Raw genomic sequence first — 16,258 nt, 5'->3', positions numbered from 1 at the left:
TAGCCTATTGGAGGCCACTAATGATTAGACCCATTTCACATTCTAAAATTATGTATTAAGAGAATGTGTACAAAAATTAGAATACTTGAAATATGCGGTACACTGTAATTACAGCCATCCTTATAGATAATATTTCATTAATTCCTATAAGCAGAAATCAAAAAGGCAAAAAAAAAATACAATATAGCTCATTTAAAAGTCCATGAATTAGTATGTAAGATTTTAAAAAGTTTACTTCTTTAAAAGTGAAATGTAAGTTCTTAAGATTATTAACTATCTGATTTGGGGATCTGATCTTAACTGTGTATGTTGTTTTATTTTTAAAATACATGTAAGTGAACAGTTCTGATACCCAAGTCATACAATCCATGATGCACGACAGGACACACTCTTATTCCTTATCGTAGTGCAGAGAAGGTACTCAGTTCAGTTCCGTCACTGAGTCGTGTCTGACTCTCTGCGACCCCATGGACTGCAGCATTGGAAAAGAGAGGGCACTGTTGTTGTCTTAGGCTGAGGTCAACTAAACAAGTTGGTGCTCCCTATCTCTGAGCTGTGGCGATGATTAAATTAGAGACCTGTGTCCTAGTGCAGAGGGAAGGAATACAGTCAGTCAATTCAGTTGCTCAGTCATGTCTGACTCTGCAACCCTGTGGACTGCAGCACACCAGGCTTCCCTGTCCATCACCAACTCCTGGAGCTTGCTCAAACTCATCCATTGAGTTGGTGATGCCATCCAACCATCTCCTCTGTCGTCCCCTTCTGCCTTCAATCTTTCCCAGCTTCAGGGTCTTTTCTAAGGAGTCAGTTCTTCACGTCAGGTGGCCAAAGTATTGGAGCTTCTGCTTCAGCATCAGTTCTTCCAATTAATATTCAGGACTGATTTCCTTTAGGGTTGACTGGTTTGATCTTGCAGTCCAAGGGACTCTCAAGAGTCTTCTCCAACACCACAGTGCAAAAGCATCAGTTCTTCATTGCTCAGCCTTCTTTATGGTCCAACCCTCACATCCATACATGACTACTGGAAAAACCATATCTTTGGCTGCTGCTACTGCTAAGTCGCTTCAGTCGTGTCCGACTCTGTGCGACCCCATAGACGGCAGCCCACCCGGCTCTTCAGTCCCTGGGATTCTCCAGGCAAGAATACTGGAGTGGGTTGCCATTTCCTTCTCCAACACATGAAAGTGAAAGTGAAATCGTTTCCAACTCCTAGCGATCCCGTGGACTGCAGCCTACCAGGCTCCTCCATCCATGGGACCTTCCCGGCAAGAGTACTGGAGTGGGTTGCCATTGCCTTCTCCGTCCAGTTGACTAGACGGACCTTTATTGGCAAAGTAACGTCTCTGCTTTTTAATATGTTGGTCATAGCTTTTCTTCCAGGGAGCAGGTGTCTTAATTTCATGGCTGAAGTCACCATCTACAGTGATTTTGGAGTCCAAGAAAATAAAATCTCACTATTTCCATTGTTTCCCCATCTATTTGCCATGAACTGTTGGGACCGGATGTCATGATCTTAGTTTTTTGAATGTTGAGTTTTAAGCTAGCTTTTTCATTCTCCTCTTTCACTTTCATTAAGAGGCTCTTTAGTTCCCTCTTTGCTTTCTGCCATAAGGGTGGTGTCATCTGTGTATTGAGGTTATTGATATTTCTCCCAGCAAACTTGATTCCAGCTTGTGCTTCATCCAGCCTGGCATTTCACATGATGTACTCTGCATATAACTTAAATAAGCAGGGTGACAATATACAGCCTTGTCATACTCCTTTCCCACCATTGAACAGAAGCTACCAGAAGAGTCATCCACTGGATGGATGGATGGAGGAAGCATGTGAGCCTGGAGCTGCTACCATGAGGAGTTCTAGCTTGAGGATGAAGTGACCAGAAGAAGGAGGACAAAGAGAAAAGGGGGAAACAAGGCTGACATCCTTGGTGACAACCTTTGAATCAAACTGCTCCTGAAGCTTATATACAAAAATGTGAATGTTTTTAAGCTGTGGGACCTACTAACTGCACTTTTATGCTAACCCCATTTGTGTTGTCTGCCAAAACAGTCTTAACTATTATCCTCAGTGTAGGGATAAAAAGCCTCTTGATGAAAGGGAAAGAGGAGAGTGGAAAAGTTGGCTTAAAACTCAACATTCAGAAAACTAAGATCATGGCATCCAGTCCCATCACTTCATGGCAAATAGATGGGGAAAGAATGGAAACAGTGAGAGACTTTATTAACTAAAAAGCTATGGTTTTTCCAGTAGTCATGTATGGATGTGAGAGTTGGACTATAAAGAAAGCTGAACGCTGAAGAATTGATGCTTTTGAACTGTGGTGTTGGAGAACACTTGAGAGTCCCTTGGACTGCAAGGAGATCCAACCAGTCCATCCTAAAGAAAACCACTCCTGAATATTCACTGGAAGGACTGATGCTGAAGCTGAAACTCCCAATACTTTGACCACCTGATGCAAAGAACTGATTCATTGGAAAAGACCCTGATGCTGGGAAAGATCGAAGGCAGGAGGAGAAGGGGACAACAGAGGATGAAATTGTTGGATGGCATCACCAACTCTATGGACATGAGTTTGAGTAAGCTCCCGGAGTTGGTGATGGACAGGGAAACCTGACGTGCTGCAGTCCATGGGTTGCAAAGAGTCGGCACGACTGAGCAACTGAACTGAACCAAAGGGATAAAGAAGTTTTATAGTTTGTTTGCTCTTCATAGGCTCCTGGGCACTAGCTATCTACTTTACGAACGTCAGCTCTGCTCTCATTGTAGATAAAGACTATGGTATCTGGACATCTGTTTGCTCCTGGCGAACACTGACATTTCCTGAGCATATTCCAGGATCCAGGTCAGGGTGCTGACCGGAGGCCTGTGTCAGGGCCTCATACACTCCTACTTACGACGCCAGTAAGATGAGACTCGCAGGTTTTCAACACATTCCGGTAGGCCTGGCCATGCACCTCTTATCCTTTAAAGAATACTGCAGGCTGTCTACCAGGGTGTTTCACAATCTTGCCAAAGGCCTCCTATTTTGTGCTCCAGTGAACCACGTGATTGTGCAGGGCATTCCTTTGAACCGTCCATTCATTCACTTCTGCTTTCTTACTCCACTCAACTACACCATCTTCTGAACCTGCTTCCCTTTCAGGGCCTTTGTGCTCGCTGCACACTGTTCTCCCAGAGCACTGCAGAGAGCCTTCCTCATTTCCTTCTGCCTCCACTTCTCCCCAGCCCTCCCCCAGAGTTACTAGAGTAACATCAGATAAGTTACAGAGCTCTGGAGTCGGAAGTAAAGAACTGTAACATTTATTTATTATCTACTGTATGCTGCAGGCTTCAGAGATGGTCCACCAACTCTTCACCAATAATGACTGACATTCCTATTTTTTAGAAGAGGAAACAGGATCTGAGAAGCTAAGCAAATTTTTTTTTTTTTTTTTTTTTTAATTTTGGCCACAATGCAGGGCATGTGGGATCTCAGTTCCCTGACCAGGGATCGAACCCACCCGCCCCCTGCAATGGAAGTTCAGTCTTATCCATTGGACCACCAGCCAAGTCCCAAGCTAAGCAATTTTGCACAAGAACATCCAGTTAGCAAGGGGCACAGCCATGAAGCGAAGTCTCCCAAGCCAAAAATTAGGAAAACTCCCCTGCTGCAGCCACAGACTGTGGTGGGAGATACTTAAGACAATAACGAATTTGCAAATGTTTGGAAAACTACAGATGCCACCACTCCTGGCTCCCATTGACTGGGTATTTCCATGTGCCAGATGCTTACCATGTACTATCACACTAAAAGTCTCAGGGACAACTCCAAGGAGACATTTTTTTCATTTATTTACATTTTACAGGTAAGGACGTGGGTTCAGAGAGAAGTGATTTGCTCAAGTTCACACAGTGACAGCAGATTCGAATCAAGGGCGGTCTTTTTTTTTTTTTTTTTTGCCATCCCTTTGTGGCTTGCGGGATCCCAGTTCCCTACCCAGGCACGAAACCTGTGCCCTCGGCAGTGAAAGTGCATCATAACCACTGGGACACCAGGGAGCTCCCCTGGATGGCCTTATGTAAGAAAATTAGAAGCTAGAGCCTCAAGGCCTTAACTTGAGATCAGCATCTATCCAGTCTCCTAAGGAAGGACACTGGATGCTTCTAACCTGCCCACCGCCCCCCCCCCGCCCGCCCGCAAATGCCCCTGAAGTGAACTGTACAGGCGCCCCATAGAGCTGAGCGTGTTTGGGATATAAGTGTAGAGCCAGAACTGCAGTCAAAGGGCTGTGGATACTTTGCCAGACCTGGGCTGCACGTTTGATCCAGGCATGTGACTTTCTCCCTCCCTTGGGATAGGCCCTCATCCTCTGGCCAGGTGTACTCTGCCCTTCCTGGGAGCAGGGACTAAGAGCCCACCACTCTGGAACTGCTAGAGAGGTGGAACATATCCTCCCAGATTGAGAGTTTAAGACCAAAACAGCATGTGCTCACCCCTGTATCTGTTATTGCCCTGTTTATGGAAAACCAGAAGCCTATGGAATGTCAAGACTGCACAGTGAAGTCTTCAAGAATGTCTGAGCCACACGGCATAAAGGAAATGGCTGGTGAAGACACGGCTTAAGACCTTCCTTCTTGGGGCTGCTTTGGGCCCCTTAGCAGCCTGTCCCAGGCTCTGCAACTCAGGCTTGGGTCTTCTGGTCCCTTCTCCTCTCTAAGCCTGTCTCCCAGTAGGTCTGCAGGAGAATGTCATGACAATATGGTTGTGACTTATGAGCCATAAAGTACTGGACTGAGGTGAGGAGTTACCATTACGATTCTACAAGTTGATAATCCCTGGGGTAAGAAGTTGGCTGCGAGGAGCTAAGTCTATATAAATACTATTAGCCTGTGCTTCCCAATAGAAGCTGTTGGTAAGTAGTGGTAGTAGTGTTAGTCACTCAGTCATGTCTGACTCTTTGCGACCCCATGGACTCTGGCCCGCCATGGGGTGGGGGTGGGGGGAAGGCGCGGGTGGGGCAAGGGAGATAAGGGACTGTCCATGGGATTCTCTGTCCATGGGATTCTCCAGGCAAGAATATCTGTTGCCAAGAATGCTGTTGGTAAGAGCTAGATTCAAATCCTGGCTCTGCCACAAGCTAGTTTTGATACTTCAGGCAGCTGACATCACTTCCCTGCACCTCAGTTTCTTTAATTGTAAAATGGGACTAAATAGTCTCTGTTGTTGTTTAATCGATAAGTCATGCTGGACTCTTTTGTGACCCCATGGACTGTAGCCCGTTCATGGAATTTCCCAGGCAGGAATACTGGAGCAGGTTGCCATTTATTTCTCCAGGGAATTTTCAAGACCCAGGGATTGAACTTGAGTCTCCTGCATTAGCAGGCAGATTCTTTACCACTGAGCCACCAGCGAAACCTAAAAATAGTATCTACCTCCTTGCTGAAAGATCAAAGAGATGGTGTGATGGTGTGAACAATTTGGAAAACAGTTTGCCAGTTCCTCAAAAGGTTAAAGACCCAGCAATTCCCACTCCTAGCTATCTACCCAAGAGAAATGAAAATGGATGAACCTTGAAAACATCTGAGGTGAAAGAAACCAGACACAAGGCCACATACTGTATGATTCCATTTATATGAAATGTCCAGAAAAAGCAAAACTATGGAGACAGATTAGTTGTTGCCAGGGACTGGGGGAGGAATGATGGGGAGTGACTGGTAAGGATAGGAATGAATTTCTTTACGGAGTGATGAAAACTTTCTAAAATTAGGTTAACGGTGATGGCTGCACAACAATACAAATATATTTAAAACACAATTATATACTTTAAATGGGCGATTTTTATGGTATCTCAATAAGGCTCTTGGAAAAATAAGAGAAAGTAGGTAGAACTCGTTCAGGGCAGTGAGTGAGTGGCTCAACAGTCGTTGGTCATTATTCTTATTAATTGACATTGAAGTCGCTCAGTCGTGTCCAACTCTTTGCGACCCCACGGACTGTAGCCTACCAGGCTCCTCCGTCCATGGAATTTTCCAGGCAAGAATACTGGAGTGGGTTGCCACTTCCTTCTCCAGCAGATCTTCCCGACCCAGGGATGGAACCCGGGTCTCCCGCATTTTAGGCAGACGCTTTACCGTCTGAGCCACCAGGGAAGTCATTCTTATTAATTAGGTCTCCAGAGGATGAGATGGCTGGATGGCATCACTGACTCGATGGACGTGAGCCTGAGTGAATTCCGGGAGTTGGTGATGAACAGGGAGGCCTGACATGCTGCGATTCATGGGGTCGCAGAGTCGGACACGACTGAGCGACTGAACCGAACTGAATAGGCCCCAGAAGCAGTGAGCAGGGGAAGGAAAGGGCTGCTGAATTTCTATCTCAGCCTACCTCTTCAAGCTGCCATGTCCCTGGGCGAGTCCCCGAACCCACCCCGAGTCTCCTCAGAGCTACTCATAAATGAATGGGAAAACAATCCTCACCCACGTCCTTAAGGTCTCGCGAGGAGAGGGCGAGTATTCCCAGAGGGCGCCCTCCGTCTCTGCCTGCGCAGTGCTGCAGGTATACGCCAAGCATAGGCTAATCCGGAAAAGCCCTAAAGCTCTTTCAGGTGAGCTCTCGGTGATTGGCAGCTCGGGGGGAGGGCTTCGGGTGACGGCTGCCCCGCCCCCTCACGTCGGGCCTGTTGGCGCCAGCCTGGGGGAGGTGGGCGGGCCCTGGGGTCCGCGGTACCCATTGGGCGTTGCAGGGAGGAAGCGCCGGGGAAGTCCTAGGGCCCCGCCCCCGGCTTTGCGGCGACCAATGGGCGCGGCGCGTGGGCGGGGCGTCGGCGGCGTCGGCGGAGGTCGGGCGGCTGAGGCGGCTGAGGTGGCCGCTGAAGCTGAGGCGGCGGGCGCGGCCAGGATGGCGAAGAGCCTCGAAGAGAACGGGCCGCGCGCGCCCGCAGCTGAGGGGAGCCTGTCGGGGACCCGGGAGAGCTTGGCCCCGGGCCCCGACGCCGCAGCCGCCGACGAGCTCAGCTCTCTGGGCTCCGACTCAGAGACCAACGGCTTCGCCGAGCGCCGCATCGACAAGTTCGGCTTCATCGTGGGCTCGCAGGGCGCCGAGGGCGCGTGAGTATCGCTGGGGCTCGGAGCCAGGGGACCAGGGCCCGGGGCGGGACCCGCGGCGGCGCCTCGACGCTGACAGAGCCGCTCTCAGGAAGGACAGACACGTCTCCCTCCAACCAGGAACAACAGTCCCTTATCTCCCTTGCCCCACCCGCGCCTTCCCCCCACCCCCACCCCCGGCGGGCTGGCCCGCCCCTCGGAAGGGCCTCGAGTGCTCTGCTCACCGGGGCACACGGGTCGACTGACACCTTTGCCAGCCCCAGCGCTGCCAGCCTCGCCTTAGGGCTGGTTGGCTCGGCCAGCTCCCGACGGGCTCACAGGTGGTCTCCCCTCCCCCAGCAGCGCGGTATCCTCCGTATCCCGCCCCCTACAAGACCCGCTGACGACCTTGTTGCAGCAGCCGCCACCGCCGCATCAGGGGGACACCTTAGGCCGACTTCAGAGGGACGGGCTGCCCTGCCCCCACCGCGCTCGGGCACAGACTGACCCTCCTCTCAAGGCACAGGGACCTCTAGATAGACTGACACTGGTCACCTCCCTCCCACCTTGGGATAGAGAGTCACTTCCCCTCATGGAAGGGACAGAGAGTGGCCCCCTCCCCCTCAGAGGCAGGTTTCTCCCTGTCACCAGCAACAGGTGGGCAGGCACTGCCCCGTCCCAGTACCCACAGGGGGACGGTACCTCACCTCCAGGACAGATTGTCGAGGCTTTCTCTTCAAACGCAGGCTAGAGTGCCGGCAAGGAGACAGCAGGGTCCCCGCTCGAAGCACACCTAGATCTCCCACACCCAGGGGCCCCCAGCTGGCAGGCAGAGCAATGTGAGGCAGTGGAGCAGCACCTTCCCTCTAGGCGGGGTGAGCTGAGCAGCCACTCTGCCCCCAGAGTACTCCCTGAGTCCAGGCCTCACAGGGATCATATGTATGGGTTGGTGATCCCTTTAGGAAAGATGGACTCCAGAGCCCACTCACATCCCAGCTGTCCTGTCACTTGAGACCAGTGTTCTGCCTGGAACTGACAAGCCTCCCTTGAGATGTGCCTCCCCTTCAATAGAGAGCACCACACAATCAGCTGGGAGAGCCTGCAGGACTCAGCCATGACCCTATTCCAGAGGGTCCTTCCTCCCCTTCTCTGACCAGCTATGATGGTCTGAGGCTTCTTCAGCCTCTCTTATGACTTATGGAAGAGCCTTGACCATCTGTAAGATCCCCACCCTACCCAGGCAACCCCATAAAGTTCACTTCTGGGATTTTCCACAGTCCCAAAGCCTTGTATTCACCAGGCCTCCTTCTCCTTTGGAAAGTTGGAGAGAAATGCAGGCCCCTCCCCTAAGGAGAGTTCTCTTTTACCCACTGGATCTCTCTCCTCCAGCCTCTTCCCACTTGCTCAGAGCAAGCCAAGCCTAGTCCAGTCCAGAACTCAGAGAACACCCCTTATTCTGATCCTTCACTCTGACTTGAAGCTTTGTCACAGTTCCCCAGGGAGTAGCTTGTGAGAACCCAAAGAGGACTTAGGGTATATTTTTGAATTGAAGAGCAAACACCAGAGATTAGGGTCCTGGGAGGGATGAGTTCTAGAAAAGTGGGAAAGGAGTTACTTGTATTTGTGGGTGCTTGGAAGGAAGAGTTCAGATTTGCTGGTGAATTCTGGGAGATACAAATTCCTACTTAAAATTCTTACTACATACTTATCAGGAAGTTAACTAGATCTCAGGGTACAAAGCAGTGTGAAATAGTGGGAAAAGGTCAGATTTAGGAAGAAATCACACTTGCTGGCTGTGTGACCTTGGGCAAGAGCTTGAATCTCTGAGCCTGTTTACTCACTGTAAAGGGCAACAGTAACACCTATTCCCAAGATTACTATAAAGATTAAGTATTCAAAAGTGCCTAGCACAGTGCCTGGTGTAAGCAGTGGCCTAGGAAAATGTTAGTTTCCTTTCTTTGCCTTCTAAGGGTCTAAAAATTGAGGAGAAAATGAGGGCATACCTCTGGTATTTGTGAACAGAGAGCGGCCCCAGTGGGAGCACCTCCCTTTGGCTGTAGTCCCCAACCAAACAACCAGACATCTGTCTTTCCCACACTCCAACGGCAAACCCGGGCTTTGCAGACGCCCTCTGCATCTTTGGTGTCTATGGGGCTGGGGCTGAGGTGGGATTCCAGGTCTCTTTCTCTCTCCCTGCCTCACTTTCTTGACCCTGTTGGCCACCCTAAAATCTCTGGTGTCTGACAACTTGGATGTTCCCTGTAGAGTCAATATTATGGTTCAAAAAAAATAGCCAAAAGTAAGTCCCTCCCCAAGGCCATAAGAGAGGAAGTTATGGGAAGTTTCAGAGTGACCGCCCTGAACCCAGTCTCGTGGTTGAGGGCTAAGAGTCCATGTGCTAGCCCAGAGAAGTGAAACATTAGCCCTGATGGCTGCAGTGGAGATGGCCAGGACTCTGGCTCCAGATTAAAGGTCTGTTTCAGCCATCTTGGGCCAAAGGTTGTCTTAAGACAGTTTTGGCAATTGCCAGGGGCTAGTGGGGTAGGGGAGGAAAGTAGATCAGAAGCTACCTCCTCAGGTGACTGCTTGGTGCCTGTTGTGAGCAGATCATAAAATCATAGACCTATATCCCTCCCATAGAAGAGATGTTAAGAATTTGACCAGTGTAACCCTAACTTCTTATACGACGAGGAACCTGAAGTCACAAAAAGAGAACTTGCTTAAGCTCACACAGTACACCAGTGGCAGAACCAGGTCTTGAAACCAGAGGTTCTGACTCCCAAGTCAGGACAGTTTCCATTGCCTTTCCCACCCACTGATATGGCCTGTTGGCCCCAGCAGTAAACCGAGTCCTGGACAGGTAGAACAGAAGGTCCCTAACAGGGACCTGTGTGCCCTTACCTTCCCTGGCTTAGCTCAGTACTTTTGACTCCCTCAGCAGTGTGAGAGGTCCACAGAGATGGTCCAGCAAGGATAAGACTGTGTTGTCATTACCACTTTGTTACACTTCATTAGACTGATGAGCTTCAGAACTAGGACCAGACCTTTTTTATTTGGCTGCAGCTTGTGGGATCTTGAGTTGGGATTGACCAGGGATTGAACACAGACCCTTGGCAGTTTGGCAGTGAAAGCATGGAGTCCTAACCACTAGACCACCAGGCAATTCCCTGGGACCAGGCTTATTCACTTTGTTCTCAGGCCTGCAGAGAAGTATATGATCAGTTAGCATTTTCTGACACACATTTCAAGTCAGGAAGCTGAAAGCCACCTTAGAGATGGCCATCATCCTGTGGATAGGTAAACTGAGGCCTGAAGGAAATGATTAACCTCACCTGTTCAGTCAGTTGGGAGCAAAGCCAGGAAGTAAACCCAGAACTCCTGATTCCCAGCCCTAGGCCCTCTTTACTTCACCTTGTCTGTCTTTTGAGTCTACTCTGCAGGGAACCTTTGTGGGGCCTGAGATAGTCCCTGCCTGCCATGGAGCAGTAGCCAGTGATGGGGAGAGGCAAGAAAGCAGCCAGCCAGTGAAGGGCCCTGAGGTGGTGTGGGCGCAGACCGAGTGCTGATAGCATTGGCTCCTTCAGTGTGGCTGGCAGCTGAGCTGCTTGTTGAAGCCCAGGATGGACCAGAGGAGAAGGAAGAAGGATCTTCAGCAGGGACGGGTGGCCAGAGGACTCTGGGAACAGGAGGAGCAGACCTGTTTGTGGGGAGGGGGTCCCTTTTGGAGTTGGTCAAGAAAGGAAAGAAGGATACCGGTGGATACCAGGTCTCTGGCCTGAGAGGGGTGGGTCCCTGCCCTCCTCCTCCTTTTCCTATGTGATTGCCAAGACTGGCCTCTTGAAGCTGGAGTTTCCCACTCAGCTTCACTGTGCCCAGTGCTGCAGGCCAGATGAGGTGAGGAGCTGTGCTGTCTGGGATCCCGTGGGTGTTGGCTTCCTGTTAGGGGAGAGATGGATCTGAACTGGGCCCAGGGAGAAACATCTGGAACAGCAGTTCCCCTGTCCCCTGGGCCCTCCACTATTCCTAGTCAACTGTGACTTTGGAAATCATATAACTGGCTCAGTTGACATCCCTATAGTTTGGTCTCTGCCAGTTATTGTTGGGCCAGGGCCCTCCTAACAGGCCAGGTCCTGCCTCCCTGCTTTCCCACCACCTTCTCCAGTTTGTAAGTTTAGGACATCCTCTTTTCTTGAGCTGTTACAGTTCCCAGGAGAGCCTAGAGCTGGGTGTGGAGTGGTCCCTGGGTGGCCCATCTGGAAAGAGACTATTGCACATGTGGGGCCCTGGTCTATGACTCGGGGCCACACATCCTTCCTTTTCTCTCCTCCTCCTCTTCCTCTGGCTTCAAAGGAAAATCCAGTTTGGTAGCCCTGTGGGTGTTCTAGGGCCTCAGACAAGACTTGACTTAGTGAAGGAGGGGCCAGATCACCAGCTGCTGCCCTGGGAAGGTGCCTGTCTGCCACCTGCTAGGAGACTCGAAGCTGTGGGAAAGAGATAAAACAGTGGGACTTGCTTGATGTTTCGTATTCCCAGCATCTAGGTTTGAAACAGGACCTTCGGGGGGCCAGTGAGGCCTGGCTCTGGTCCAGCCTCCCAGTCTGTTTACGCTGAGGGAGGGGAAAGAAGGTGCTCTGTTCGCCCTCACACCTAAGCCTTTGGGCCCAGATATCTGTGTGACCTTGGACATACTGCTTCACTCTTCTGAGCCTCAGTTTTTCACTGTGAAATGGTTATGATAACACTGATTTTGCAGGATTGTTCTGGGGGTTAAAAGAACTGATGCTTGCAACACTGACGACACTGAGCCTGACAACACTGTAGCTGCTCAGTGAATGTTCTGCCTCCTCATAGAGATTGGAGAACCTGGTGGTCCTGTCTTTTCATTTTCTACTTTCCATCTCTGGATGTGATGATGAGCGTCAGTGAGATCCATCCCCTGTGAGCAGGAGTGAACACTAACCCATGATGAACCCTCACTTTCCTCTGATAAGCGTGGTTATCCCATTTTGTAGATGAGTACACTGAAGTTCTGAGAAGAAAGTGCTCAAGGTTTGCCAGCTGGTAAATGGCAGAACTGTGTCTAGAACCTGTTTCTTGACACTGAATCCAGTGACTAAGCCTTGCTAAGGTGTGGCAGGTAGGGTGCCAAGTGCTCACCATCCTGAGGCCCCACACCCAAGACAGGAAGCCTGTGGTTAATATGGGAATATATAGGAAGAAGCAGCCAGCTCCACCCATAGGAGCTCAGAAAGAAGAAGTGGCATTTTATTCAGGCTTTGGAAGGAGCAAGGAAGGGCAATCCGCGGTATGGGAGGGGAAGTGTGTGAAGAAGAGCCAGCTGTTTGAAAAATGTGTGCCAAGAGGTGACAGGAAGAATGGGAGGTGGGAGGATGAGGTGAAGCATGGGGAGGGTAGGGATGTGGATTGGGCAGAGGTGACTGGCCTTGAGTGTCAGACTGAGGCCTCCTGTGTCTCATTAAGGTCAGTCTGGTGCAGGCATGGAAGATGGTATGAAGAGGAGCTGGACCACAGGCAGTGAAAGCAGTTGGGGGAGTTTGGGACAGCCCAGAAGGGCTGCAGAGAGGTCTGGAAGGTTCTGGAGCTGAGAGGATGAAGGTCAGCAAGTAGGGCATGGTACCTGATCAGCTGGGTGGACCTGTAGGGACTTGGCGAAGGCTTTGGCCAAGCTGAAGTGGCCCTTGCCATCCCAGGGCCTCTGACCAGGGAAGGAAGGCCATCTGCAACCTTCCTTTGAAGCAGACAGTGGGCTGCTGCTGACTGCTTTGTCACAGCCCTGGGCTCCCCGAGGTGCCTGGCATGGCTGGCACGCTCAGGGCCCATCAAGGGGTTCTTTGTATCTCTCCAGTAAGAGCGGATTAGCTGGCCTGGTTGGGAGGGGGTGGGTGAGTGGAGCTGAGCTTTGTGGTCTCTCCTGGTAGACATATTGGATGGCAAGGAAGGCTATCAGAAGAGCTAGCCACCTCTCTGTGCAGAGAGGAGGAAGCCCTGAGGGCATGGAAAACCTCCCTTAGGGCAGTGTGTAGCTGGTGGGTGGGGGGGAGATGTTTATAAGGCTTTCAGGGACAGCGTAAGCTCATCGGGGGTTTCTCACCCGGTTCAGTGGTAAAGAGTCCGCCTGCCAGTGCAGGAGATGCTAGTTCGATCCCTGTGTCGGAAAGATCCTCAGGAGAAGGAAATGACAACCCACTGCAGTATTCTTGCCTGGGAAATCCTATGGACAGAGGAGCCTGGTAGGCTGTAGTCCATGGGGATGCAAAGAGTCCGACACAACTTGGCAACTAAACAACAATAAAAGCTGATCAAGAGGAGGCAGCCTGGCAGTGGAAGGCTGACTTCCTCTCACTTCCAGTCTTCATTATGTTCCTGGAGCTGGTGCCTCAGCTGGGAAGTGGAAGCAAGTCCAGTGCCTATGAGAACATGAACCCCTCAGGCCTTACGGGCACCACCATGCACTTCTCAGAGATGATTCTGGCAGGACATGTGGATTTATGCTAGTACGGGAAAGGGTTCTGAACCCAGGGACTAAGGTGCCAGGGCTGGCTCCACCACCGACCCTGGTGGTCTGTGAGTAAGCATGTCCTCTCATCGGCTGTAGGGCTGGTGCTCCTTGATTTCACCTAGCACGTGCTGCGTGTGAAGCTGTGTGCTAGGCTCTGGGGGTGCAGATTTGGTCCTGTCTTCCCAGGACCTGGAGCACAGCGGGCCAGGAGATACAGGTGTGGTCTGATGATGAGGATCAAATAAGATGACTGGATTAGGAGCATGTGTAAGCAACACTGCTGACCAGGGATCAGGAAACCCAAGTCCTGGGCTTCACTGGGCCCCTAACTAACCCTGTGACCTTGTGAAATTTGCTTAATCTTTCTAAGCCTCAGTTTCCCTTACATATAAACTAAGGCAGCCTTAATGAATGAAGTTGAAGAGCTCTTCTGCTTCTAACATACTGAGACTGCCCTTGGAGTATACGAAAAGGGCTTTGAGAAGTTTTTTCCCCCTGGGTTGGGAAGATCCCCTGGAGAAGAAAATGGCAACCCACTCCAGTACTCTTGCCTGGAAAATCCCATGGACGGAGGAACATACTGGGCTATAGTACATGGGGTCGCAGAGAATTGTACACGACTGAGTGACTTCACTTTCTTTTTCCTTTTGTCAGGTACCTCATAAGTGCAAGGGGTCGTCAGGGCACAGCCCACAGAGGCCAAAGCTTGCAGCATGCTCTGTTTCTCTTATGAGAGGACCTCTCTTTGTCTGTCAGACCAGTGGCCCTCATGTCTTTGGGAGTGCAGTCAAATCAAAGAATGCTTTGGTCTGTCTGGCTCTTTGGTCTGCACAGTGCTTTCTTTCTCATTGCCTTGCAGTGACCCTAACAGGAGCAATGGAAACTCAGGAGGGTAAGTTTTATTTTGCCCTGTTTACAGACAGGGAAACCTAAGCTGAACAAGCAAGGAAACTGTGCCTGGAAGCCAGGGTTCTGCCTTTCCAATTTTTTCCATCTTACCAAAGCTAGTCGCCTCTGTGTGGCCGCTCCTCCCTCTTCCTGTCCCAGCCTTAGGACTTTCAGTCCAGCTCCAAATGTCTGTACTTCTCCTAGTGGGTTTCTCAAGTTGTTTTTGTTGGCTTTTTTCTTTCTTTCTTTAAAAAAAATTTATTTGACTGTGCTGAGTCTTAATTATGGAGTGTGGGATCTAGTTCCCTGAGTAGGGATCAGGCCTGGGCCCCCTGCGTTGGGAGCACGGAGTTCCAGCCACTGGACGACCAGGGAAGTCCTGTTTTTGTTGTTGAGTTGTTATAATGGATGGCACACTTGCTATCCCAGGTTCTCCACACATAGCACCTCACGCAAGATGAGGCAGGAGCAGCTGGATGTTAAGGGAGCCCAGGAACACAGAATGGAGAACTCTTGTTCCTCCTCTCTGCCCTCTGGGCCCTGGATTCTGTGTGTCCAGAAGCGGTCCTTCCTAGCCAGCCACATTGGGAGGATGATTCCCTCTCTGTCTTGATTTCAAAAAAGGAGAACCTAAATTTGGGAGATCCTGGATTCAGGACACCAGCAGACTGGCTTCAAGCCCTGGCTCCATCACTTTCTAGCCATGTGACCTCTCTGAGTCTGCAGATGAGCCAGATGGTGGCGTTGGGAGTGGGAACTGGCCCCATGCGAGCTATGGTTATGAGTACTAAGGAGATGATGTTGGTAAAGTGCCCAGCAGTGTCTACCACCAAGTAAGGGTTCCGTGGTACATGGTGGCTCTTATAATTTGAGTGTGAATTATCCTCTAAGGTTTACTTCAGGCCTTTGGCCTAATGGTGAGAGAACAAGGCAGCCTGGGTTTGAAGATCCACATTCCTCCTTGTGCTCTGCCTACATACCCTTGGACCCTGGGGGTAAGACGGGAGCCAGTCCCACTCAGCTTGTGGTCTGGAGCTTTCTGACCTGCCAGGGCAGGTTGGGAATTCCGCAGTCAGTTCCTCATTGAGTCATCTGGAACAGGGCTGCAGGTGACCCTGACTCTGAGGCCCCTGATGCGAGGGCCTCGTCTTCTCTTTGGCATGAAGATAAAGCGGAAGTGAGAACAGAGGTGGATCTCCTGAAAGACTCAGTTCAAAGCATGCAGTCGTAGGGCTGCCTGGGGCCTCTGCCCTCTTGGGTGGAGATAGTCACTTGGGGAAGGAGTCGGAGGGCGCTTCATAATGCCACCACCCTCCTGTGTTCCCTGTGGACTTTCACCCTGGGCTCCCTGTCCTGCCCCTCAGTGACCCGCTCTGTCCCCCTAGCACAGTCACTTGATCATGCCACTTCACAGGAGCGCCTGCATGGTGGACCAGGCTTTCACCAAGACCACCGTGTTTAACTCCGTGAGATATAGTATCATCACCATCTCCACTTTACAGAGGTAGATCCCAGATCCCAGAGCGGTGAAGTGACTTGCCAGGCGTCATGCAGCATATGGCTCTGAGTTCAGGGAGTTCCGAGCTCCCTGGGAAGAGGGCTCGCACCCACCCAGCCGAGGAGAGAGCAGTCAGTGCCAGAGCTGAGTGACAGAGCAGAAGGGCCTGGGTACACCTCCCAGAGCTGTCCTCCGCTCCCCTTGGACGGTGCATAGTTACTGGCCTGCTGAAAAACCTGAGTTTCTACATCTGCCCAAGGGTGGGGTGGAGGTGATAATTAGAGGACCTA

At 50.9% G+C, this 16,258-nt stretch overlaps 1 protein-coding gene across 1 annotated transcript in view; it reads left to right on the top strand.

The window, feature by feature from the left end:
* Positions 1-6,799: 6,799 nt before the first annotated feature.
* Positions 6,800-16,258, top strand: part of TBC1D10A (TBC1 domain family member 10A) — a 28,776-nt gene continuing 19,317 nt past the window's right edge. Inside the window, exon 1 of the mRNA XM_040251044.1 lies at positions 6,800-7,086. Within this exon, the coding sequence (XP_040106978.1) occupies positions 6,878-7,086 (209 nt within the window). The 5' untranslated portion in view covers positions 6,800-6,877. The remainder of the gene's footprint in view (positions 7,087-16,258) is intronic.

Source organism: Oryx dammah, unplaced genomic scaffold (assembly GCF_014754425.2).
Source record: "Oryx dammah isolate SB20612 unplaced genomic scaffold, SCBI_Odam_1.1 HiC_scaffold_12, whole genome shotgun sequence".
Lineage (NCBI taxonomy): Eukaryota > Metazoa > Chordata > Mammalia > Artiodactyla > Bovidae > Oryx > Oryx dammah.
This window is presented reverse-complemented; position numbering and strand designations above follow the sequence as displayed.